At 44.1% G+C, this 27,704-nt stretch overlaps 1 protein-coding gene across 1 annotated transcript; it reads right to left on the minus strand.

Annotated features, from left to right (window-relative positions):
* Positions 1-4,272: 4,272 nt before the first annotated feature.
* On the minus strand, positions 4,273-27,038 carry LOC137373175 (di-N-acetylchitobiase-like). The gene is made up of 6 exons (XM_068038032.1): positions 27,023-27,038; positions 26,689-26,885; positions 12,376-12,547; positions 12,193-12,290; positions 11,270-11,431; positions 4,273-4,476 (listed from the first exon to the last, which is right to left on the minus strand). Exons 1-6 carry the CDS (start codon positions 27,036-27,038, stop codon positions 4,273-4,275), a joined length of 849 nt encoding a protein of 282 aa, XP_067894133.1.
* Positions 27,039-27,704: the final 666 nt, after the last annotated feature.

Here is a 27,704-nt window from a genome sequence, read left to right on the forward strand (position 1 = left end):
ATGCTGATGAGTGTGAAGTCATTCATCTTGGTAGGAAGAATGCGGAGAGACAATATCAAATAAAAGGTAAAATACCAAAGGGGTGCAGGAGCAAAGGGACCTGGCAGTATATGTTTTTTTTTATTCGTTCATGGGATGTGGGCATCACTGGCTAGGACAGCAATTATTGCCCATCTCTAGTTGCCCTTGAGAAGCTAGTGGTGAGCTACCTTCTTGAACTGCTGCAGTTCATGTGGGGTAGGGACACCCACAGTGCTGCAGGAAGGTAGTTCCAGGATTTTGACCCAGATACATTGAAGGAGCGGCAATATAGTTCCAAGACAGGATGGTGTGTGGCTTGGAGAGGAACCTGCAGGTAGTGGTGTTCCCATGCATCTGCTGCCCTTGTGTTTATAGGTGGCAGAGATCACAGGTTTGGAAGGAGCTGTCGAAGGAGCCTTGGTGCATTGCAGCAGTGCATCTTGTAGATGGTACACACTGCTGCCACTGTGTGTCGGTGGTGGAGAGAGTGAATGTTTGTGGATGTGGTGCCAATCAAGAAGGCTGCTTTGTCCTTGATAGTTTCGAGCTTCTTGACTGTTGTTGGAGCTGCACCCATCCACGCAAGTGAAGATCTTCTGGTGGACCGGGCTTTGGGGAGTCAGGAGGTGAGTTACTCACCACAGGATTCTCAGCCTCTGACCTCTCTTTTAGCACAGCATTTACGTGGCTGGTTCAGTTCAGTTTCTGGTCAATGGTGATCCCCAGGATGTTGATAGTAGGTGATTCAGTGATGGTAATGCCATTGAATGCCAAAGGGAGATGGTTAGATTCACTCTTGTTGGAGATCGTCATTACCTGGTGCTTGTGTGGTTCAAATGTTACCTGCCACTTATCAACCCAAGCCTTGATATTGTCCAGGTCTTGCTGCATTTCGACACAGCCTGCTTCAGTATCTGAGGAGTCGTCAATAATGTTGGACATTTTGCAATCATCAGCGAACATCCCCAATTCTGTCCTTAAGATGGAGGGAAGGATCATTGATGAAGCAGCTGAAGATGGTTGGGCCGAGGACACTACCCTGAGGAACTCCTGCAGTGATGCCCTGGAACTGAGATGATTGACCTCCAACAACCACAACCATCTTCCTTTGTGCTAGGTATGACTCCAACCAGCAGAGAATTTCCCCCGATTCTGAATTACTCCAGTTTTGCTCAGGCTCCTTGATGTGCATAAGTCATCGAAGGTGTCAGGGCAGGTTGAGAGAGTGGTTAATAAAGCATACAGTCTCCTAGGAGTTATTAATAGGACTATAGAGTACAAAAGCAAGGAAGTTCTCCACCACTTTCTCAAGGGCAATTAGGGATGGGCAATAAATGCTGGTCTCGCCAGTGATGCCCACATCCCACTGGAAAAAAAAGTTATGTTAAACTTGTATAAAACATTGGTTCTGCATCTGTGTCCAGTTCTGGGCACCACACTTTAGGAAAGATGTGAAATCATTGGAGAGAGTACAGAAAAAAATCACGAGAATGTTTCCAGGGATGAGGAACTTCAGTTCAGTGGATAGATTGGAGAAGTTGGGACTGTTTTCCTTGGAGAAGTTTGGGAGGAGATTTGACAGAGGCATTCAAAATCATGTGGGGTCTGGACAGCACAGGTAGGGAAGAACTATTCTCACTGATGGAAGGATCGAAAACAAGGTGGCAGAGATTTAAGGTAATTGGCAAAAGAAGCAATGGAGTCATCAGGAAAAACTTTTTCACGCAGCGATTGATTCGGATCTGGAATGCACTGCCCAGGAGTGTGGTGGAGGCAGGTTCAATAGAGGCATTCAAGAGGGAATTGGATTATTATCTGAAAAGGAAGAATGTGCAGGGATATGGGGAGAAGGCGGGGGAGTGGCACGAGGTAAATTGCTCCTTTGGTGAGTTAGCACAGACACGATGGGCCAAATGGTCCCCTTCTGTGCTATAACAATTCTGTCATTCTGTGAAAAGTTATTATATACAATGTTGCTACTACCTCCTACATTACTGCGAGATGAGCAACATCCTCTTCTCTAATAGTCAGAGATAAGAAATAGCATTTAGTACCTCGGCCATGACCTCTGCCTCCACAAGAAGTTCACTTTTTGGCCCCCAATCAGCCTCATTCTTCCATTGACTACTCTCTTACTACATGTTTATAAAAAACTTTTAGGTTTCCTTTCATGTTAACCACTAATCTCATGTCCCTCATTTCTTTTTAGATCTCTTTATTTTCTGTATTCAGCTTGATTCTCTACAGTATTACCCACCGCATTGTTAAAAGCTCCATTTTTTCTGTTTCTTGTTATCTCTATGTCTTTAGTCATCCAGGAGGCTTTGGATGCATTTCCTTTCCCCTCATGGGAATGTCTACTCTATACTTGAACCATCTCCTATTTGAAAGCATCGCATTGTTCAGTTACAGCTTTACTTAACAATTTTCAATTCTAATCCACCTGGGCTCGATCCCTTTTTGAATCACTGAAATTAGTCTTCCTCCAGTTAAAGAATCTTTATGCTGGTTGTCCCTTGTCTTTTTTCTAGAATATTCTTAACCCATTATTATGATCATTGTTGCCCAAATGATCCTCAACTAAAACTTGCTCCACTTGCCCCACTTCATTCCTGAGAGCTCGATCCTGCACTGCTTCCATCCTTGTTGGGCTGGAAACACACTGATCAACAACACTTGTATTTATATAGTGCCTTTAACACAGGAAAACATCCCAAGGTGCTTCACAGGAGTGTTAACAAACAAAATTTGACACCATAGAATCATAGAATGATTACTGCAGAGATGGAGGCCATTCAGCCCATTGTGTTTGTGCCAGCTCTCTGCAACAGCAATTCAGCTATCCCCACTCCCGCGTCTTTTCCCCATAGCGCTGCCTTCACACAGAAAATATTCGGACAGGTGACCAATAGCTTGGTCAAAGAGGTAGGTTTTAGGAAGTGTCCGAAAGGAGGAGAGAGAGAAAATGAGGATTCAGAAATCAATGAGTTTAGGGTCTAGGCTGATGAAGACACTGCCACCAATGGTGGGATGATATAAACCAGGGATGCGCAGGATGCATCTGTACGGCTTTAGGAATTCTCAAACTTTCAAGGTTTTGCTGCAAAGACAGTGTTGTAGTTTAAATTATTTATAGTTTGCCAGGGTTAAAGAAAGGTAACTTTTATGATCACTGAAAGAGGTCGTTTTCTTCTGCCTTCTTTACCTTCATCTCGAATTGACTGTGTTTCTGCAAATACCATACCAGAGTTTTACTCTTATCAAGGAACTGGTTAGACCCATAATATTACATACTGAGTTACTGAAACTACATTGTTACAGAAGAAATTTGTATCAGGAATAAAGAATGATAATTCTTGCTGGGTAGAATTACAAATACAGAGAATATGAGAGAAATATCCAACTCCAATCCACCCGGCCCCAATGGTGAGTTTTTCACATTGGAAATGAGGAGGGAAGGTGATTAACAAAGGACAACTACATATATGTGCAAAGATTACATCGATGGGAATTCTTTTCTAACCAGATCCACAATTGTTTAATATTTCCACAATTTTCACTTGCCTCGAGCAACAGAATTAAAACACTTATTTTGAAAACAGCATTTTATTTTGTGAAATACATATTCATGGGAAGATTCAATTTATCTTTCAGGAGTAGGCAATTGTAAATCTCTCATGAAGATTAAAATGCAAATAGTTACAGTGTTTGTATTATTACAATTAAAAAGCAAGCAGCAAAAAGAGGACACTATTTGTGGTCCATTCACACCCCTTAATGGAGGAAACTGAACATTAAAAACTTATCTAACTTCAATTTATAACCTATGGCAAAATAAAATCATAATAAATCATGAATGAGAATGAAGATGTGTGTAAAACAGACAGCACGTGTGTATGTCACAATTGATAAATCACACAATGGGAAAGTGGAATTGTTCCCTGAATTGTAAGTATTTAGTGGCAACAAATTTTAGCCGACACTGTCATTAAACATTAAAGTAACTAACGCAGTTTTGGTACATTTTATAAACAATTTAAGATGCCTGAAGGGACCAGATCTTGGAGTGTAAATCATATTTATACATTTGCTTTTCATTGAATAGGAATTGATTGATTAGATAAAATATTAAAATTTTAAATTTGTTCCCAAGATCTGCATTAGTTAAATTTCTAAGGTTGGAAGTGAGCTCACTTTTTGTTGTGTTTACTTGCAAAAGTAAATAATTACGTTATAAGAAGAGTAAATACTTTAAGTTCTCCATTTTCCTCGGATTGGGCACAGAGCATTCCACATTTCTTCAGTTTGCAGTGCTGTTGTAGGATCAGCAGTGTAGTTTTGGTAATTTGCAGTCCACGCACCTATACCACGGAGTTTTAGTTTCTTCATGATCAGCGATTTTAGTGAAATGCTCTCTGGATCATCATACCAAACCTCGTGGTATGTATTATTAACCTGCCAAAAAAGCCAAGGAGAGTTAGACAGATAGGAGGTAGGTTTGGATTAAAGCACAGTTCTAGACACAACACTGAACATCTTCAACAACTCTATTTAAAATACATTAAACTTGTACTTGCATTAAAGGATAAGTTTAGGTGGATTAAGCGAATGAAACATATAAAGGTAGGATATTTCAAGATTGGTGAGTCATCCCAGAGTCGAATAGTCGGATGCCATGCGAAGTCTCTCTTGGCGGGTTTGATGAATAGTCTGTGATATGTCGGCATTCTAGGAAATTCGTCTACAGCAGGCGTCACACAGCTCTTTCAGCAAAAGGGTGTAGTAACAGGTCTGCTTGGATTTTGAAATAGCAGTCGAACAGTAGAAGCTTTCTTGAGATCTCAGGATCTCCCAAAAACACAAAAGGCAACAAGACTTACGCTTGAGGCAGGGATTCTTCAGATTGAAGACAGTAGAAATCCGTTACCTTTAAAATGCAGGGGTTTTCTCTCTGCAAAGCAGTGTGCCTCCACAGAGTGAAGCAATTCCTCTGTTCCTGGGTCTTTTCTCTCTCTTCAGGCAGGTCCAAACCACACATAAAAAGTAGAATTTCTTTCGAAGAGATGCAAGGCTTCTTTTGCAGAGAATGGTAACACTTTTTTGGGTTTTCCTCTCTTTCCAGGAAAGGTAAAACAAAGATTTCAAAGCCTGCTCCTTGTAAAGTTCACGGGTTTCTTATAATCCCAAAATGAAACTAAAATCTTTCAACAAACAAGTCACAAGACAGTCATAAATCTTTCTGGTTGATTGGAAGCAAGTATTACAGTCTGTGTACAGAGTTTAAACACCAAGGGCTGGATTTTACTTTGCCACCGCAGTGGCGGCCGTAAAAGATGGCGGCATGCATGCGCGGCTTTCACTCCGCAGAGCTGCTCCGATATTATATACTTTTATATCCCCCAGAATAAAGCACACTAAAAAAGGATTCTTTAAATAAAAACAAAATTAACTATGTATTAATAAACCAAGTTTTAAACAATAATGAGATGAATCTATATACATGACAAGATTTTATAACTCCTTATTCTTCCTAACCCTCATGCACACACACATACATTCAAAACAAAATGGTTAACCAGGGAAAATGGATATTGATTTTACAATGCTTTCTTCGAAACAATAATTCCAGGAAGGATATTGCTGGATTGGTGAGCTGTACCAGAGTCGAATAGTCAGATGGCACTTGAAGTCTCTCCAGGTGAGTTTGATAAACAGTCTGGGTAGGTGTTCAATGCAATTTGACTGAAGCAGGCATCACACAGATCTTTCAGTTTTAGGTATAGAAACAGGTCGACTTTAAATTTTAAAGCAGCACTCTGACAGTCGAAACTTCCTTGAAATTTCAGGAACTTGCAATAACACAAAATGCAACAAGACTCACTCTTGAGGCAGGGATTTTTGAGGCTGGAGGCAACAGCAACCTGCCACACCTGAAACACAAGGCTTCCTTTCTCAACAGAGTGCAGCAACTCCTCTTTTCCTGGGACTTTTCTCTCACTTCAGGCAGGTAAAAACCACACCTCAAATGTAGAATTTCTTTATAAGAGATGAAAAGCTTCTGTTGCGGAGAGATTCGGTCTTTTTTCTGGTCTATCAGAAAATCACAGCCCCAGTTCACTACTAACTGCTCCCTGGTCTGGTTCACTCTGCAGACCTGACTAAAAGCTTTCAACAACAACCAAGTCAGAAGACAATCGTAAATCTTTCTGTTGCTTGGATGCAGGTTTTACAGCCTGCACTTCAAACACCAAGTGTCAAAATTTAGTGCTCACGGAAAAACCCTCTTCTCCCAGCTTTAAAAGGCACACAGACCTCTTAATTTTGAAATAAAAGAAAACTCTTATGACACAGGGCCCTACTATCGTCAAGGTCCATGGCGGGCATTATACGGGCAATGTTGATGCTGCCTCCCGCAACAGATCCTGACGTGGAGGCCCCCATAAAATCCAGCCCCAAGTGTCAGCAGTGTTCACAGAAAATCCCCATTTCCCAGCTTTAAACACCTAACAGAATTCCCAGTTTAAAAGAAACAAAACTCTTGTGACAATATGAGTGTCACTGGCAAGTCCAGCATTTTTGCCAATCCCTAATTGCCCATGAGAAGATGGTGGTGAGCCAGTCCATGTGGTGTGGTTACAGTTACACTGCTGCAAGGTCGGCTGTTTCAGGATTTTGACCCAGCGACAGTGAGGGAACAGCGATATTGTTCCAAGTCAGGATGTTTTTGGCTGGGATAGGAACTTGCAGGTGATGGTGTTCCCATGGCTCCAGTGCCCTTGCCCTTCCAGGTGGTACAGGTCGTGGGTTTGGAAGGTGCTGTCGAAGGAGGCTTGGCGAATTGCTACAGTTCACCTTGTAGATGGTACACAACTGTTCCCACTGTGTGCTGGCGGTGGAGCAAATGAATGTTTAAGGTAGTAGATGGGGTGCCAATCAATGAACTGCTTTGTTCTGGATGGTGTCAAAGTTTGATCTTTTTGAATGCTGTTGGAGCTGCACTCGTCCAAACAAGTGCAGAGTATTCCAGCACACTCCTGACTAGTACCTTGTAGATGGTGGACAGGCTTTGGGGAGTCAGGATTCTCAGCCTCTGACCTGCTCTTGTAGCCATGGTATTTATATGGCTATTCCAGTTCAGTTTCTGGTCAATTGTAACCCCCAGGATGTTGATCGTGGGGGATTCAGCAATTGTAATGCCATTGAATGTCAACAGGAGATGGTTAGATTCTCTCTTGTTAGAGATGGTCATTGCCTGGCACTTGTGCGGCACAAATGTTACTTGCCACTTATCAGCCCAAGCCTACATGTTCTCCAGGTTTTGCTGCATTTCTACATGGACTGCTTCAGTATCTGAGGCGTCACAAATGGTTCTGAACATTGTGCAATCATCAGCGAACATCTCCACTGTCACCTTATGATTGAAGGAAGGTCATTGATGAAGCAGCTGAAGATGGTTGGGCCTAGGACACTACAATGAGGAACTCCTGCAGTGATGTTCTGGAGCTGAATCAGGAGGTGAGTTACTCGCCACAGAATTCCCAGCCTCTGACCTGTCCTTGTAGCCACAGTATTTAATTGGCTGGTCCAGTTCAGTTTCTGCTCAATGGTGACCTGCAGGATGGTAATGGTTGTGGTTGCAGTGATGGGAATGCTGTTGAATGTCAAGGGAGATGGTTTGATTTGCTCTTTTTGGAGTTGGCCATTGCTTGGCACTTGTATGGTGCAAATTTTACTCGCCACTTAGCAGCTCACGTCTGAATGCTGTCCAGATCTTGCTGCATGCAGGTATGGACTGCTTCAGTGTATGAGGAGTTCTGAATGGTTCTGAGCACTGTGCAATCATCAGTGAACCTTCCCACTTTTGACCTTATCAAGGAGGGAAGGCCATTGATGAAGATGTTGAAGATGGTTGGGCCGAGGACACTATCCTGAGGAACTCCAGTAGCAATGTCCTGGAGCCGAGATGATTGGCCACCAGCGACACAACTATCTTTCTTTGTGTTAAGTACGACTCCATCCAGTGGAGAGTTTCCACTCCGATTCCCATCGACTTCAATTTTGTTGGGGCTCCTTGATGCCACACTTGGTCAAATGCTGCCTTGATGTCAAGGGCAGTCACTCTCACCTCGCCTCTGGAATTCAGCTATTTTGTCCATGTTTGGAACAAGGCTGTAATGAGGTCAGAAGCTGAGTGATCCTGGTGGAACCCAAACTGAGCAGCAGTGAGCAGGTTATTGCTGAGTAAGTGTCGCTTGAGAGCACTGTCAATGACGTCTTCCATCACTTCTCTGTTAATCGAGAGTAGAATGATTGGGCGGTAATGGGCTAGATTGGATTTGTCCCGCTTTTCTTGGGCAGGATCCAACTATTGCCCCTTGTCATTCAATGGAATTACGATTGCTGAATCCCCCACGATCAACATCCTATAGGTTTCCATTGACCAGAAACTGAACTGGACCAGCCATGTAAATACCATGCCTACAAGAGCAGGTCAGAGGCTAGGAATCCTGCAGTGAGTAACTCACCTCCTGACTCCCCAAATCCTGTCCACCATCTACAAGGCACAAGTCAGGAGTGTGATGGAATACTCTCCACTTGCCTTGATGTGTGCAGCTCCAACAACACTCAAGAAGCTCGACACCATCCAGGAAAAAGCATCCTGTTGATTGGCACCCCATTCACAAACATTCACTCCCTCCACCATTGACGCACAGTGGCAGGAGTGTGTACCATCTACAAGATGCACTGCAGCAATGCACCAAGGCTCCTTCGACAGCACCTTGCAAACCCGGGACATCTACCACCTAGAAGGACAAAGGCAGCAGATGCATGGGAACACCACCATTTGCAAGTTCCCCTCCAAGTCACACATCATCCTGACTTGGAAATATATCGCTGATCTTTCACTGTTGCTGGGTCAAAATCCTGGAATGCCCTTCCTAACAGCACTGTGGGTGTACCCACCCTACGTGGACTGCAGTGCTTTAAGAAGATGGCTCATCACCACCTTCTCAAGAGCAATTAGGGATGGGCAATTAATGCTGTCCTAGTCAGCGATGCCCACATCCCATGAACGAAAAAAAATGGCCATACCTATGCAACTTTCTACATTGTCAGGTAGAGGAGCTTTGCAGCTGTATTGGAACAGCTTGGTGAGCGGCAAGGCTAGTTCTGGAGCACAAGTCCGGTGCTACAGAGGGGATGTGTCAGGGCCTATGGAATTTGCTGGATCCAGTGCCTTCTGCCATTTCTTGATATCACTTGGAGCGAATCAAATTAGCTGAAGACTGGTATCTATAATGCTGTAAACCTCAGGAGGAGGCCGAGATGAATCTTTCACTCAGCACTTCTGGCTTAAGATGGTTGTAAATGCTTCAGCCTTGCCTTTTGCACTGATATGTAAACCACTGGAACCTAACTTGTACTTTATTTTTATTGTTTCATTGGATGTGGGTGTCACTGGTAAGGCCGGCATTTGTTGCCTATCTCTAACTGCTCTTGAACTGAGTGGCTTGCTCGGCCCTTTCAGAAGACAATTAAGAATCAACCACATTGCTGTGGGTCTGGAATCACATGTAGGCCAGACGAGGTAAGGGCAGTAGATTTCCTTCCCAAAAGGACCAAATGGTTTCATAGTCACTATTAGACTAGCTTTCTTAATTCCATATTTATAACTGAATTCAAATTTTCACCATCTGCCATGATGGGATTCGAACCAATGTCCCCAGTGCATTAGTCTAGGCCTCTAGATTACTAGTCCAGTGACATTGCCACCATCTCCCCCTTTATTAATCTGCAAAGTGCATTTGCATATTAACACATCACACGAGTAGAACTGAAAATAGAACTGAAAATAGAAACTAATGCTCGAAAAGTCTCACCACTGATCCTTCAGCACAAGCACAGGATCACAGAGTGGTTCAGTGGTTAGCACTGCAACCTCACAGCTCCAGCAACCTGGGTTCAGTTCAGGGTACAGAGTTTGCGAGTTTCCCTGTGATTGTGTGGAATTCTGCTGGTTGCTTTGGTTTCCTCCCACAGCCAAAACCTTGCAGGTTGATCGGTAAATTGGCCATTATAAATTGCTCCTAGTGTCGGTAGGAGAATTGAGGGAAGGTGGGGATGTGGTAGGGAATATCGGATTAGTATAAGTTGATGGTTGGAACAGACTCTGTGAGCCAAAGTGTCTGTTTCAGTGCTGTATCTCTCTATGACCTTGAATGCAACTGCTTTAATTCTTTAAAATACTAAAATTGAGGAAGGACCGTGGGATAGTGTACAAATAATTTAATAGTTTCATGATGTCATTAAATTAGTGTAAGTTTGTTCATCTGGCTGAATTAAGCATTCAATCACTAATACCTCACAACAGAATTTCATGTCAATTACATAACAATGTTACGGCATTTGAAAGAAACTTATTGTGTGAAACCCTTGTGATGATTTAAACAGAAATGATCAAATTCTTGGAGGAGCAGCTGCAAGGAAATTCCCAGTCAATCTTTTTAACACCAAAACCAATGAACGCATCTGGATGCTGTGCAACATATGAACACAAGGCACATGTTAACAGGGCCAATATATTCCTCAAAATTGTCATGATGACTGTGACTGTTTGCCTTGATTAACAAAATTACATAATTACTGTAGATATATTTATATAAAGCTTCTGGAGAAACTATTTGCATTTAAATAGCACCGTTCACCACCTCAGACCATCCAAAGCACTGTACAGCTAATGAAGTGCTTTTGAAATGTTGTGACTGTTGCAATGTAGGAAATGCAGCAGACAGTTTGCACAGAGCAAGATCCCACAAACAGCATGTGATAATGATCAGATAATCTTTTAGTGATGTTGGTTGAGGGATAAATATTGCCCAGGACACCAGGGAGGACACCTCCACTCTTCCTCAAAATAGTGCTATTGGAACATTTATGTCCACCTCAGAGGACGGATAGGGCCTCAGTTTAACTTCCCATCTGAAAAACAACACCTCCGACAGTGTCTGCAACTGGTTTTTCACAATGTTTTAACAAGGTGAACTGGTTTTGGTGCTTTGCTTCTCAACTCCCATTTTCTTGTCAATTATCCAACTACACACATTTCCGACTGTACAAACTGGACATTTTGAACTTTGCTGAATCCTGTACACAGAGAATACTGAATCATGAATCCCTGCAATCTTCACATTCTACAAAGAATGTTGAAATGCACAGGTCTCCACTGTGCTTTGATTGATAGTCTTACCCTGTAGACATAATATGGGGATTTGTAATCATCATCCCAATATCTGCCGGTAATTGATCTGGGCAGCTGCTGCCTGACATCTTGAAATGAAATAAATCTTCCAACTTGCGAACTGCAAGGAGCACCTCCGAGAGGAATCTTTTCCAGTTCACATCTACCAGGCTGTAAAGTACAAAAGGATGAGAAATTATTACTTGTGAATATAGTTACTCTTCTAACTTCAAAAATGTAGTGACAGCATGACTGATCTCCCAGTGTATAGGCTCTGAGGGGCAATTAGGACTCAAGGATAATTGAAAATTTCAAAACTAAGCTCAATAGAATTTTGTTCGGCGAAGGTATTAATCGTGACAAAGTCAAGGCAGGTATATGGAATAAAAATCAGTGACATTCAAACTGAGTGGTGGAACAGGCTTGAGTAATTGAATGGTCTGCTGTATCTCCTGTGCTTCTTTGATTCCATGTGTGAAGGAATGAGCTTTGAGAAAAAAATTCAGAAGCTTAAGATTTACAGTCCAGAAGAATGCAGTTAAGGAAATGCCTCAGTGAAATGAAATATTAAATAGTATGGATAAGGTCAGCACAGACAGAAAACCAATGGAAACAAATGGAAATTAACAAAACTGTAAAACAGGTAATAAAAAAGCTGAATGTAAAAAACATCAAAGTTATTGAACTGGGCTACAAGCAAGCTAAACAAGGCAAAATACTGGACTGTTTTCAAAAACATTTAGATGCCCTGATTGGACAGTTAATGTGGACGAGGGATGTGTTTCAGGTGTATAAAAGCAAAATACTGCGGATGCTGGAAATCTGAAATCAAAACAAGAAATGCTGGAACCACTCAGCAGGTCTGGCAGCATCTGTGGAAAGAGAAGCAGAGTTAACGTTTCGGGCATTGCAAGTAAAACATTTCATCTTACCTCATAAAAGCGCTGGCAAGGATAGTCGTAACCAAACCATGGAACTCCCATCACCAGCTTTCTGGAATCAATACCCAGTTTGATATAAGCAGAGAGACCTAAATGTATAAAAATATGACAGTTTTAGATAAACATTGATATCCGGGAGGCAGACCCTGAACCAGAAGGTTTTAATGTACATACCTGAATAAACCTGGTGATAGGGAGCATTTGCTTTTGCAAAGCACTCATCCCACATTTGATACTGCAAATTATAGGACTTTACGAATAACAAGTCACAGGAATTTGCCATTTCCACATAATCATTGCATGGGTCATCTGGGCAGTCTGGAGCCCAAGGTACATTAAATGTGACCTAAGGAACAAATAATAATGAGAATTTAACTTTATCTCACACCTTGGGCTGGATTTTATAGAGCCCGCGACATTGGGATCCATGGTAGTGGGGAGTGGGTATGAAGATTGCCCTGGATGAGGCCAGCCACTGACCTCGACACCGCAGGGCCCAGCCCGATATTGCCGGCGGCAGCAAGGCCTCGTGGCGGCCCCCGCACCGTGTGGCATCGTGATCACCATTTAAATATTTATATAAATTAACTCACCTGAATAAATGAGTCTCCCACTGACTCCTGAAATCCCGCTGTGATCTTCACCCCAGCGATTGGCACTGCCATGCCTTCAGATCCCTGTCCGGGGAAACGAGGCGCTGCACTGGTGGGGAAGGGGGAGAAGGTACATTTCTCAGTGCAGGTGAGGGGGGGGGGGTGGGCAGGGTCAAATGAACATCACAGGTGTCGGGCATGGTGGGAAGGGATATAGTTTAAATTTTGTGCAGTTTTGGGGGAAAAGGTCAGGTTGTGAAGGTAAATGTTTTGGGGTGAAAAGGGGAAATAATTAATCCAATTGATATTGGGGGTTGGGAGAGGAGCAAAAGAAAATTAATTCAATGTGACTTTAAATATTTCAATGTCCCGGGTGGCTGACAGCCTTTTAAAAATGGTGTCAGCGCCTGTGCAGGGGCAGTTAATACCATTGCCGGGGACAGACAACCCACCCCCTCGATGGGATCAGGGTGGGGGCAGCCTGTATCAGCTATTTAAATGAGCTGCTGCACTTGGAATCACGGTGCCTCTCTGTCTGTGTGGGCCGCCATTTATTTCACCTCCCGCCGAATATTCAGCCCCTTATTTTGGCTTTTACTCATAGTTATATGGTTTTTAATAAGCACTCCCTTCTCATGCAGGGTGCATGGGAGTTGTGAAATTCAACAGGGGAGAAATTCTACAATGTTCAAGAATTTATAAAGTGGAACATGATAAAGTTGGGGAAAATAGTGAGTCTTAATTGTTAGGATCCTTGATTGTCCAAATATTAATCAGGAAGATTGGAAAATCAATAGTGAGATGGAATTCACTGGGGGAACAGACAGGTGTTTCTGTGGCCACAGATGTGAATCCAGGATGTTATGTTGTCTCCCTGACACCAGGATCATGGATGTCACTGAAAAGCTGCAGAGGGCGGCACAGTGGCGCAGTGGTTAGCACCGCAGCCTCACAGCTCCAGAGACCCGGGTTCAATTCTGGGTACTGCCTGTGCAGAGTTTGCAAGTTCTCCCTTTCACCGTGTGGGTATTCGCTGGGTGCTCTGGTTTCCTCCCACTGCCAAAGACTTGCAGGTGATAGGTAAATTAGCCATTGTAAATTGCCCCCTAGTGTAGATAGGTGGTAGGGAATATGGGATGACTGTCGGGTTAGTATCAATGGGTGGTTCTTGGTCGGCACAGACTCGGTGAGCCGAAGGGCCTGTTTCAATGCTGTATCTCAAAATAAAAATAAAAAGCACTCTGACGGGGGAGGGTGAGCAACTAACGGTCATAGTCCATATCAGTACCAACAACACAGGTAGAAAGAGAGATGGGGTCCTGCAGGTAGAGTTCAGGGATCTAGGAAAGAAACTAACAAGCAGGGCCTCAAAGGTAGTAATCTCCAGATTACTCCCAGTATCATGCGCAAGTGAGTACAGAAATAGGAAGAAAGAGCAGATGAATGCTTGACTGGAGAGATGGTGCGGGAGGAAATGCTTCAGATTCCTTGGACATTGGGACTGGTTCTGGGAGTTGGAACCTATGCAGGCTGGATGGGTTGCACCTGAAGAGAGCCAGGACCAATGTCCTTGCAGGGCGATTTGCTAGTGCGATTTGGGAAGGTTTAACCAAACTCGGCAGGGATGCGGAACCAGGTTGTAATATTAGAGAGAAAAAAACAAGGTGCACAGAGAATTTGGAGAAACGGATTGCACTGGAATAGGAAATAGCAAGGCATTAGGTGGGGTCAGAGTAAGAGGGAATGTAAAAGTGTCTAAATTAGGTTTATAGTGCATGAATGTGAAGGCGTGGAGTGTGATAAATAAGGTTGGTGAGCTACAGGCGAGTGGAAATATGATGTTGTGGTGATAATGGAGACCTGGCTCAAAAAAGAGCAGGACTGGATGCTAAATATTCCGGGATACAAGGTGTTCAGGAAAGATAGGGAAGGAAAGGTGGGGGAAGGGACAGCTGTATTGATTTGGGAAAACATTACAGTGCTGGAGAGAGAGGATGTCCAAGAGGGGTCAAGGACAGAATCTATTTGTTCGAGCTAAGAAACAATAGAGGTACACCATTACACTGATGGGTGTATTCTCCAGACTACCAAATAGTGGTAAAGATATAGAGGAACAAATTTGCAGGGAAATTACAGACTGGGGCAAGAATTATAGAGTCATTATAATGGGGGACTTTAATTATCCTAATATAGACTGGGATAGTAGTAATGTAAAGGACAGAGAGGGGCAAGAGTTTCTGGCGTGTGTTCAGGAGAATTTTCTACATCAGTATGTTGCCAGTCCAACAAGGAAGGAGACATTGCTGTATCTGGTTCTGGGGAATGAGGTGGGTCAAGTGGATCAAGTGTCAGTAGTGGAACATTTAGAGGACAGTGATCATAGTATCATAAGGGTTAGGTTGGCTGTGGAAAAGTACAAGGAGCAATCCAGAGTGAAAATAATTAATAGGGGGAGGGTCAACATCAATGGGATGAGAACAGATCTGGAAAGCATTTGATTAAATACCACATAAAAGGCTGGTTAATAAAACTCAGGCACATGGAATAGGAGGATCAGTGTCTAATTGGATATAAAATTGGCTTCATGGTAGATAACATTGATTGGTGGAGACAGCCACTGCTTTTTTTGCTAATTATAAAGAACTTGGATCCTGGAATACAGAGCAAAATTTCAAAAATTTGCCGATGAAACCAATTTTGGAGGAGTGGCAAACAGTGAGGATGATATGAATCGCCTGCAACAGGACACAGATTGACAAGTACAGGGTGATCCAAACTTTTCACATGGGGGGGGGCACATTACAATTTTTGTCTTACATAGGCGGTGGAGAGACAATTTCAGAAAGATAAAGGCATTAAAAAATTATCTTACTATTAATCAAAACAACAACAAATGTACGTTTTTGTGAGGAAGCTTTAAATGAGAAAACTAATTTATTGACTTATTTTCTCTTCACTCTGTTGAACACTGATTTAGTGAGATACCTGGCATTTTTTGCTTGCACAAATGGTCAATGTTTGCCTGCACACTTGTCGTGATGAATAGTATTTCAGATAGATGTCATTCAGTCAGTGATCTTGATCACACTCTGCTCCTTTTTGCTCTGTCTTTCTCTCCCTATCTCCCCCCTCTATGTGTTTCTCACACTCTCTCTATTGTTCCCCCTTCTCTCTGTTTTGCCCCTCTCTATCCACCACTTTCTCTTTCTTTCTCACCCCCTCTGCCCCCCTCTCTTGGCCCCACCTCTCTCTGTTCCTCTCTCTCCCCCCTTCTTTCTCCCTCTGTCCGCATTTCTCTGTCTCTCTGTCCCCCTCAGTCTCTTTCTGACACCCCACCCCCCACCACCCCCCTCTCTGTCCCCCTTTCTCTCTCTCTCTTTCCCTATATTATGTCCAGTTCTGGTCCCCTTACTTGAGGAGGGATGTAGTTGCATTGGAGGCAGTTCAGAGGAGGTTCACGAGATTGATTCCAGCAGATGAGGGATTTGTCTTATGAAGAGAGATTGAGCAGTTTAGGTCTTTACTCTCTCGAGTTTCGAAGAATGAAGGGAGATCTAATTGAGGTATATAAGATGATTAAGGGGATTGACAAAGTAGACGTAGAGAGGATGTTTCCTCTGGTGGGACAATCTAGAATGAGAGATCATAGTTTTAGGATAAGGGGTAGCAGATTTAAAACAGAGGTGAGGAGAAATTACTTCTCTCAAAGGGTCGGAAGTCTGTGGAATTCACTACCCCAGAGTGCGGTGGATGTCGGGACATTGAGTAAATTTAAGGAGGAGATAGTCAGATTTTTAATTAGTAAATGGTTGAAGGGTTATGGAGAACGGGCAGGAAAGTGGAGTTGAGGCCGAGATGAGATCAGCCATGATCGTATTGAATGGTGGAGCAGGCTCGAGGGGCTGAATTGCCTACTCCTGCTCCTAGTTCTTATGTTCTTACGTTCTCTCTGAGTCACTCTCCACCCCCCACCCGTCCTCCCCCCTCATCTCTCTGTCCCCCTTTTTTATCTCTCTCTCCCTCCCTGTCCCCCTTTCCCTCTCTCTCTCTCTCTTTCTCTGTCCCCCTCTCTCTCTTTCTACCTCTTGCTGTCTGTGTCCCCCCTCTCTTTCTCCCTCTGAAAATTGGTGGTGTCATAAATAGTGAGGAGGAAAACCTTAGATTACAGGACGATATAGATGGGCAGGTAAGATGGGCGGAGCAGTGGCAAATGGAATTGAATCCTGAGAAGTGTGAAGTGATGCATTTTGGGAGGACTAACAAGGCAAGGGAATATACAATGGATGGTAGGAGCCTAGGAAGTACACAGCGTCAGAGGGACCTTGGTGTACTTGTCCATAGATTACTGAAGGCAGCAGCACAGGTAGATAGGGTGGTTTGGAAGGCATATGGGATACTTGTCTTTATTAGCCAAAGCATAGAATATGAGAGCAGGGAGGTTATGATGGAGCTGTATAAAACACCAGTTCGGCCACAGCTGGAGTACTGTGTACAGTTCTGGTCACCACACTATAGAAAGGATGTGATTGCACTGGAGATGGTGCAGAGGAGATTCACCAGGATGTTGCCTGGGCTGGCACATTTCAGCTATGAAGAGACACTGAAAAGGCTGGGGTTGTTTTTCTTCTAGCAGAGAAGACTGAGAGGAGATATGATTGAGGTACACAAAATTATGAGAGGCATTGATAGGTTAGATAGGAAGAGACATTTTTCCCCGAGCGGGAGGGGTCAATAACTAGGGGGCATAGACTTAAGGTAAGGTGCAGGAAGTTTAGAGGGGATTTGAGGAAACGTTTTTTAACCAAGAGGGTGGTTGGAATCTGGAATGCACTGCCTGAAGAGATGGTAGAGGCAGGAACCCTCACAACATTTGAGAAGTATTTAGATGAGCACTTGAAACGCCATAGCATACAAGGATACGGACCAAGTGCTGGAAAATAGGATGAGAATAGTTAGGTGCTTGATGGTCGGCACAGACATGATGGGCTGAAGTCCCTTTTTCTGTGCGGTATAACTGTATGACTCTCTGATTCACAACCATTTGAGTGAAGTAATTTCCCCTCATCTCAGTCCTGAATGATTGGCTGAATGATCCCAAGTCTCTGCCTAGATTCCCCGACCAGCAGAAAGAATCCCTCAGCTTCTACCCCATCAAGCCCTTTCAGAATCCTGTATGTCTCAATTAGGTCGCCTCTCATTCTTCTAAACTCCAGAGAATACAGGACCAATTTACTCAGCCTCTCATCATTGAACAACCCCCTCAGCCCAGAAACTCTGCATTGCACTGCCTCCAGTGCAAGTATATACTTTCTTAAATGTGGAGATCAAAGCTGCATATAATATTCCAGGTGCAGTCTCACCAAAGCCCTGTATAATTTTATGAAGACTTATTTATTCCTGTACTCCAATTCACTTTCAATAAAGGCCAACATGCCATTTGCCTTCCTAATAGCCTGCTGCACCTGCATGTTAACTTTGTGTGTTTCTTGTACGAGTACACCCAAGTCTTTCTGAACATCAACACTTAACAATTTCACACCTTTTAAAAAATATTCTGTTTTTCTATTTTTACAACCAAAGTGAATAACATCACACTTTCCTACATTATACTCCATTTGCCATCTTGTGGCCCATTCACTTAACCTTAATATATCTTTGCAGCCTCCCTGTGTCCTCCCCACAGCTTACCTTTCCACCAAGCTTTGCTTCACCAACAAATTTAGACACATTACTCCCAGTCTCTTTGTCCAAGTCATTAATGTGGAGTGTAAATAGCTGAGGCCCCAGCACTGATCCTTCCGGCATCCCACAATTCAATGCCTCCCAACTTGAAAATGCCCCATTTATGCCCACACTCTGCTTTATGTCTGTTAACCAATCCTCCATCAATGCTAATATATTACCCTCAACAACATGAGCCCTTATCTTACCTATTAATCTTTTTTGTGGCACCTTATCAAATGTCTTTTGGAAATCCGGGTATACTACATCTACTGGCTCCCCTTTATCTCCCCAACGAGTTACATCCGTAAAAAATTGGCTATGATGGATTGAGAAACGTTACTTAAAGGGATAACAGTGGATAGGCAATGGCAAACATTCGAAGAGCGCATGGATGAACTGCAACAATTGTTTATTCCTGTCTGGTGCAAAAGTTAAACGGAAAAGGTAGCCAAACCATTATTATGGGGAATAAAGAAATGGCTGACCAGATAAATACATACTTTGATTCCATCTTCACAAAGGAGGTCAGAAATATGACATCAGAAATGTGGGGAACACAGGGTTTAGTGAGAGGGAGGAACTGAAGGAAATCAGTATTAGTAGAGATATGGTGTTGAGGAAATTGATGGGATTGAAGGCCGATAAATCCCCGGGGCCTGATAATCTACACCCCAGAGTACTTAAGGAAGTGGCTCTCGAAATAGTGGATGCATTGGTGGTCATCTTCCAAGATTCTATAGACTCTGGAACAGTTCCTACAGATTGGAGGGTAGCAAATGTAACCCCACTATTTAAAAAGGGAGGTAGAGAGAGAACAGGGAATTATAGACCAGTCAGCCTGACGTCAGGAGTGGGAAAAATTCTAGAGTCCACGATCAAAGATTTTATAGCACAACACTTAGAGAAAAGTGGTAGAATCGGACAGAGTCAGCATGAATTTACGAAAGGGAAATCATGCTTGACAAATCTACTAGAATTCTTCGAGGATGTAACGAGTAGAGTGATGAGGGGGAGCCAGTGGATGCGGTTTATTTGGGCTTTCAGAAGGCTTTCGACAAAGTCCCACATAAGAGATTAGCATGTAAAATTAAAGTGCATGGGATTGGGGGTAGTGTATTGCGATGGATAGAAAATTGGTTGGCAGACAGGAAACAAGCAATAGGAATAAATGGGTCTTTTTCCGAATGGCAGGCAGTGACTAGTTGGGTATCGCAGGAATCGGTGCTCGGACCCCAGCTACTCACAATATATATTCATGATTTAGATGAGGGAATTAAATCAGTTTGGTAAATCTTCACTGCAGTCCCTCTATAGCCTACTCCTTTACTCGTCTCCTTTCGCTATGAAGACCAACATGCCTTTTGCCTTTTGCCTTTTTTACCGCCTGTTGCACCTGCATGCTTATCTTCAGAACTGGTGCACGAGTAATATCTCCAAATTTGCAGGTGTCACAAAACTGGATGAGAGGGCGAGTTGTGAGGAGGATGCAAAAAGGCGTCAGGGTGATTTGGACAAGTTGAATGAGTGGGCGAATGCATGGGAGATGCAGTATAATGTGGATAAATGTGAGGTTATCCACTTTGGTAGCAAAAACAGGAAGGCAGATTATTATCTGAACGGCTATAAACTGAGAGAGGGGAATATGCAACGAGATCTGGGTATTCTCGTACACCAGTCGCTGAAGATAAGCATGCAGGTGCAACAGGCGGTAAAAAAGGCAAATGGCATGTTGGTCTTCATAGCGAAAGGAGACGAGTACAGGAGTAGGCACATCTTGCTGCAATTATACAGGGTGAGGCCACACCTGGAATATTGTGAGTAGTTTTGGTCTCCTTATCTGAGGAATGATGTTCTTGCTATCGAGGGAGTGCAGTGATGGTTTACCAAACTGATTCCTGGGGTGGCGGGACTGATGCCTGAGGAGAGATTGAGTCAATTAGGATTATAATTGCTGGAGTTCAGAAGAGTGAGGGAGGATTTCATAGAAACCTAGAAAATTCTAACAGGACTTGACAGGGTAGATGCAGGAAGGATGTTCCCGATGGTGGGGGAGTCTAAAACCAGGAGCCATAGTCTAAGGATACGGGGTAAACCTTCCAGGACTGAGATGAGGGGAAATTTCTTCACCCAGACAGTGGTGAGCCTGTGCAATTCGTTACCACAGAAAACAGTTGAGGCCAAAACATTGAATGTTTTCAAGAAGGAGTTAGATATAGCTCTTGGGTCTAAAGGGATCAAAGGATATGGGGGGAAAGCAGGAACAGGTTGTTGAGTTGGATGATCAGCCATGATCATAATGAATGGTGGAGCAGGCTTGAAGGGCTGAATGGCCTACTCCTGCTCCTATTTTCTATCTTTCTAAACTCAAATAAATTTGTCAAACAGGATGTCCCTTTCGTACAGCCATGTTGACTTGTTCTGATTATACTATGCTTTTCCAAGTGCATTGTTAAGACTTCTTTAATAATAGTCTCCAGCATCTGTCCAATGACTGATGTCAGATTAACTGGTCCAAGGGTTGGTGTTGGGATCCCTGCTTTTCCTGATACATATTAATTACCTAGACTTGGGTGTACTGACCACAGTTTCAAACTATGCTGATGACACAAAACTCGGAAGTGTTGTGAACTGTGAGACAGATCGTGATAGATTTAAACAGACTGGTGACATGTGCAGACAAGTGGCAGATGGAATTTAGTGCAGAAAAGTGTGAAGTGATTCATTTTTGTAGGAAGAATGAGGAAAGGCAATATAAAGTAAAAAGTACAATCCTAAAGGTGATGAAGGAGAAGAGGCACCTGTGGATATATGTTCACAATTCATTGAAGGTGGAATGACAAGGTGAGAAAGTGGTTAATCAAGTATATGGGATACTGGCCTTATAAGTAGGGGCATAGAGTACAAAAGCAAGGTAGTTATGACAAACCTGTGCAAAACACTTTTTCAGGCTCAACTGAACACCACACTTTAGGAAGGATGTGAAGGCATTCGAGAGAATTCAGAAAAGATTCAGGAGAATGGTTCGAGGGATGAGGAATATCAGTTACATAGATAACATATGAATTAGGAGCAGGAGTAGGCCACTCTGCCCCTCGAGCGTGCTCTACCATTCAACAAGATCATGGCTGATCTGATTGTAACCTGAACTCCACATTCCTGCCTACCTCCGGTCCTTTCACCCGCTTTCTTATCAAGAATCTATTTACCTCTGCCTTGAGGAAGAGAGTTCCAAAGACTCACGACCCTCTGAGAGAAAAAAAATTCTCTTCATCTTTATCTTAAATGGGCGACCCCTTCTTTATAAACAGTGACGCCTAGTTCTAGATTCTCCCACAAGACGATACATCATTTCCACATCCACCCTGTCAAGACCCCTCAGGATTTTATCTATTTCAATCATGCCGCCTTTTACTCTTCTAAACTCCAGCGGATACAAGCCTAGTCTGTCCAACCTTTCTTCATGAGATAAACCACCCATTCCAGGTATTAGTCTAGTAAACCTTTTCTGAACTGCTCCAAATGCATTTACATCCTTCTTTAACAAGGAGTCCAATACTGGACACAGTACTCCAGATGTGGTCTCATCAATGCCCTGTATAACTGTAGCATAACCTCCCTACTTTTGTTTTCAATTCCCCTCGCAATAAGTGATAACATTCTATTAGCTTTCCTAATTACGTGCTGTACCTGCATACTAACCTTTTACAATTCATGCACTAGCTCACCCAGATCCCTCTGCATCTCAGAGCTCTGCAATCTCTCACCATTTAGATAATATGCTTTTCTTTCTTCCTGCCAAAATGCACAATTTCAAATTTCCCACATTCTACTCCATTTGCCAGATTTTTGCCCCTCACATAACCTATCTATATCCCTTTGTAGCTTCCTTATGTCCTCTTCACAACTTACTTTCCAACTTATCTTTGTGTCGTCAGCAAATTTTGCAACCATACCTTCAGTCCCTTTGTCCAAGTCATTTATATAAATTGTAAAAAGTTGAGGCCCCAGCACTGGTCCCTGTGGCACACCACTCATTACATCTTGCCAACCAGACAATGATCCATTTGTGCCTACTCTCTGTTTCTTGTGAGCTTGCCGATCTTCTATTCATGCCAATATGTTACCCCCTACACCATGAGCTTTTATTTTTCGCAATAACCTTTGATGTGGCACCTTGTCAAATGCCTTCTAGAAATCTAAGTACAGTACATCCACCATCTTCCCTTTATCTACAGGACATGTTATTTCTTCAACGAGATCCAATAAATTGGTTAGACATGATTTCCCTTTCACAAAACCATGTTGACTCTGCCTGATTACCTTGATTTTTTGAAGTGTACTGCTATAATGTCTTCAATAATAGCTTCTAACATTTTCCCGATGACAGATGTTAAGCTAACTGGCCTGTTGTTTCCTGCTTTCCTGCTGATAAATTGGAGAAGCTGGGGTTGTTCTCCTTGGAGAAAAGAAGATTAAGAGGAAAGTTGATAGAGGTGTCCAAAATCATGAGGGGTCGGGACAGAGTAGATACAGAGAAACTGTTCCCATTGGTGGATGGTTTGAGAACCAGAGGACATCAATTTAAGGAGATTTGAAAAAGAAGCAACAGTGACACGAGGGAAAGCTTTTTCACACAGCGAGTTGTTAGGATCAGGAATGTACTGCTCGAGAGTGTGGTGGAGGCAGATTCAATCGAGGCCTTGTGAAGAGCATTGGATAATTAACTGAAGGGAGAGCTACAGGGAAAGGGCAGAAGAGTGGGACTAAGTGAGTTGCTCTTTCAGAGAGCCAGTACAAACACAATGGTTCAAATGGCCTCCTTCTGTGCTGTAACCATTTTATGATTGTAATTGGATCGCTCTTTCAAAGAGCAGGCACAGGCATGATGGGCCAAATGGACAGCGGCGCCCTTTCAACTCAGCGCAACACCCACATTTAGCGGCTGCTGCAGAGCCCCCGCAATATTGCACGCGGGAGGCTCATGAGCATCATTGTGCCGAGCCTCCCCCCCTTATATTCTGTGGGGAGAGGTGGGACATTCTGCGCAGTGAGGAACCCTTTGCCAGTTGTGCAGCTGGTACTGGGGTTCTATTTTAAGCATCCCAGCACCTGCTTCCTGACAGCTGTCAAAGAAATACTTACCTGACTGCTGAAGAGTGGGGCTGCTGTCAATCTGGCAGCAAAGCAGAAAGTGCTGCAGAAACCCTTCAGGTCAGGCAGCATCTGTGGAGAGAAAAACAGGGTTCACTTGTCCAAGTTCACAGAACTGAAAGTTAACTCTGCTTCTCTCTCCACAGATGCTGCCTGACCTGCTGAGTGACCTCAGCACCTTCCGCTTTGCTGCCACATACTTACCCTGCTGTATCCCAGTGTCCTGTGAAGTTGTGATCCTCTTCTCCCACTCAAGTTTAACATTCCTTCTTGTCTGCGTATTACACCTGGGTGAATAATCTTAAAATAGCACATTCCAGGACGTGAGACTTAAATAGACCAAAAAAGGTATTACAGAGGTTTACAGAGAAAACACTGACACAAATGGGAATGCACGGGTGTCACAGCAATGTCAGTACGTCTTTCACGAAATGTTCCTCCCCTTCAGGAGAGCCAACGCAAGAATTAACATCATTGCCATGCCACCATTACTCATAAGCATCTCCACCAATGCAGTGACCTGGACATTGGTTCAGTCAGCTGCTGCCTCTAATGGTTTACACAGGGATGCTGCAGATATGGACTGGAACACAGCAGGTGAGCGAGGGTGATGTGTGTCTTGCAGAGCTCATTTCAGATCCGATGGAGTAGAGAGCCTTTGTCTGATAAGCCACTTCCGTACATCCCTGCCTCACTGCTATCCCCACATGCAGAGCCTGACTGCCATCTGCCCTCCCATGCGTCTTTCATATTGTAGGTCCTCAGCGTCCTCATAGTCCAAGGAGGAATCCTGTTGACGTCTCTCCTCATCATGCCAGGCCTGGTCCCTATTGGGTGCGTAGCTGTGCAGAGCAGCAAAGAAAGGAGCTGGCATTTTCAGCCCATAGTACAGGACATCATCCTATCAATACACGCATTGGAAGCATCCTTTCAGCATGCCGATCACCTGCTCAATGATGGTTCATGTAGCTCAGTGGCTGGTGTTGTATCTCTCACTGGTGTCGGGAGCCTTGTCTGTAAAGGATAGCCCTTATCTCCAAGAAGTCACCCCTCCATCTGAGCCAGTTCAGTGAACAGCGGTGGCAGCCAGGACTGGCGCAAGACCCAGGTGTCATGGCCGCTGCCTGAGAAGTGGTCACACATTCGCAGCAAGCATCGGCAGTGATCACATACCAGCTTCACCTATTGAGAGGGCTCCTTTAATGGTGACATCTGCAGGTGGTAGCCTGGCGGGAGGCCTGATGGCCACATGAGTGCAGTCTATGAACATTACAACCTATGGTTCTCCGGCAATGGTGTCAGAACCAATGGTCCTCTGGGCCTGGCTGTGGGAGTCCGTCCTGAAGCGGACATACTCTGGCCCTCCGGTGCAGGGCATTGGTGACCTCCCTGATGCAGCGGTGCACTGCTGACTGTTTAACCTCCACAAAAGTCTCTGTTGGGCTCCTAAAAAGCTGCAAAGGCGTCAGGCTTGAGAACCGCTGTCACTATGAAGAGCAAAGGCATGGGATGTCCACCGGAGCCCATGGGCTGCAGGTCATCCTTGAGCAGGGCACAGAGACGTGTACCACCTTCTCTATATGCCCAATCTCCTCTGACACTGGCGCTCTGACATCCAATGGCATGCCATGTGGGGCCTGTGGATGCATGGCAAATGTAATAGCGAGCTCCACTTGGGGGCTGCTGCTCACGACCGGGGGCCTCGACATGGATCGCACCTGCCTGTTGGTATTGCCTCTGGCGCATGCGGATCCTCACGAGCAGAGGATCACACAATGTAGGATGAGCCAAACCTACTTCCATGTGATAAATAAAGTTGAACCCTGCATGTATTCGAAGGTTCCCCACATGGCAGGGATTGGTGTTGACGGGTACATCAGCTGCTTTCCTGAATCAACTATGTGGCGTGCCATGGCATTGCCCATCTTGGCCAACACTCAGAGTGGCACAGCATGACCACATAAAGATCCTACCAGCTGAATCAATTGCCCCCATCATCCATAACACCTTCATGCTCCTGCCCTTTCTGACACCCTCCACACACACAGGGTACCGAGTGTGCCATTGCCCCTTCACAAACACAGAGCGTACATTGTTAACGGAGGGATGGTACACAGTACCTCCCTTCATGCAAGCACAGCTTTCCCTCTCGTAATCCCAGATCCCCTCCCTTTCAGAATGTAGTGAGACCCCTGCATATCCCCCCTCCCTCCTCTCTTCCAGAATGCAGAGTTAGACCCCTCCGTATCCTCTCTCCCTCCTCCTTCCAGTGTGCAGAGTTATATCCCTGTGTATCCCCCTCCTTCCTCCCTTCCAGAAAGCAGAGTGAGACCCCTGTGTATCCCCCCTCCCTCTTCCCTTCCAGAATGCAGTTAGACCCCTGCATATCCCCCCTCCCTCCTCTCGTTAAGAATGCAGAGTTAGACCCCTGTGTATCCTCCCTCCCTTCCATAATGCAGAGTGCGGACTCGCCGGGCTTTCAGATCGTGAACAGGACGGCACGTGATGGCCGCCCTTTCAATGAGAAATCCGGCAGTGTCGGTGGAGAGACGGCGGGCTGCATCATCAACATCGGTAAGTAATCATTACCATCTGCTAATTGTGGTGCCGCTGCCGTGTGGCCGTAATATGCGGCGGGCCCCTCTCGACGTCGCGGGTCGAGGCGGGCCTCTCCCCGCAGCATTTTACCGGCCCCCGCGCTGTCACCCATTCTTCCACTTGTGTGATAATTACAGTTTGAAACATGCCATCACTAGAATCTGGGCCTCAATACACTTGTATAATTCTGGGCTACAATTGCTGCATCACCAAGTCTGCTGCAGATTCAGATTAAGCTGATTCAAACTAAAATGTCTTTTCTCAGCTCTGGTCCAAACAGACTCGTAACAAGATGATGCTCTGATAAACAGCAGCTAGAAATCTTCATTTCAATTTACTTATCCAGGAAACTATCCATGTTTCTTTAGAGTTAAGTGGAAAGCAAATTGCTTGTGCTTATTTTTAAAAAGATGGCTTTTACCTGAGATCCTGGTATTTGCTGGTGGAAGACGTCTGTGGTTTCCCTGAGCAGCTGAATTAATGCACGATAATTTGAAGTATTGCTCCATGTGTCCAAATGAATTCCATCCAGAAACTGGGATTTTACAAAATACACATGATTTCTGATAACATTTTCTCGTTGTCTTCTGTCTGTAATTTGTATTTCTTGTATAAATTCTGGTGAAGCATGAAGAAATCACAATGATTGTTTTTACAGTTTCATTTGCAGGACAGTCCCAAGACATTTTACAAACAGAACTGGAAGCATCAAGGAGAAAGCAGGAGAGGAAGATTTAGCTACAGCTTGCATTTACCTAGTGCCTTCCACATCCTCAGGATATCCTCACATGCTTCATAACCAATTAATTATTTTTGAAGTGTAATCACTGCTGTCTTAGATTAGATTTGAGATACAGCACTGAAACAGGCCCTTCGGCCCGAGTCTGTGCCGAACATCAACCACCCATTTATACTAATCCTACACTAATCCCATATTCCTACCAAACATCCCCACCTGTCTCTATATTTCCCTAGCACCTACCTATACTAGTGACAATTTATAATGGCCAATTTACCTATCAACCTGCAAGTCTTTTGGCTTGTGGGAGGAAACCGGAGCACCCGGAGAAAACCCACGCAGACACAGGGAGAACTTGCAAACTCCACACAGGCAGTACCCGGAATCGAACCCGGGTCCCTGGAGCTGTGAGGCTGCGGTACTAACCACTGCGCCACTGTGCCGCCCACTTTTCTAAGTGGATTTTGTAGCTAATTTGTGCCCAGCAAGGTCCCACAAATAGGAAATTAGATAATGGACCAGTTTGGTATTTTGGTGGTGTTGGGTGAGGGATGAATGTTACCCAGGACACCACGAGAACTCCCTGCTCTTCTTCACATTGTGCCCACGTGGTCTTCTACACCCACCTGAATAGGCTGGTGGAACATTTATTTATATCTCATCTGAAACACAGCACCTTCACCAGTGCAGCACTCCCT

This window comes from Heterodontus francisci, chromosome 8 (assembly GCF_036365525.1).
Source record: "Heterodontus francisci isolate sHetFra1 chromosome 8, sHetFra1.hap1, whole genome shotgun sequence".
In the NCBI taxonomy this organism is placed as follows: domain Eukaryota; kingdom Metazoa; phylum Chordata; class Chondrichthyes; order Heterodontiformes; family Heterodontidae; genus Heterodontus; species Heterodontus francisci.

Bases quoted from the DNA above. Each gene is read 5' to 3' on its own strand.
- LOC137373175 (XM_068038032.1), bottom strand. The intron at 12,291-12,375 runs GTATGTACATTA...TTATACATTTAG, and splicing joins CTATCACCAGGTTTATTCAG to GTCTCTCTGCTTATATCAAA. The intron at 4,477-11,269 runs GTAAGACTATCA...CTTTTTTGGCAG, and splicing joins CCCCATATTATGTCTACAGG to GTTAATAATACATACCACGA.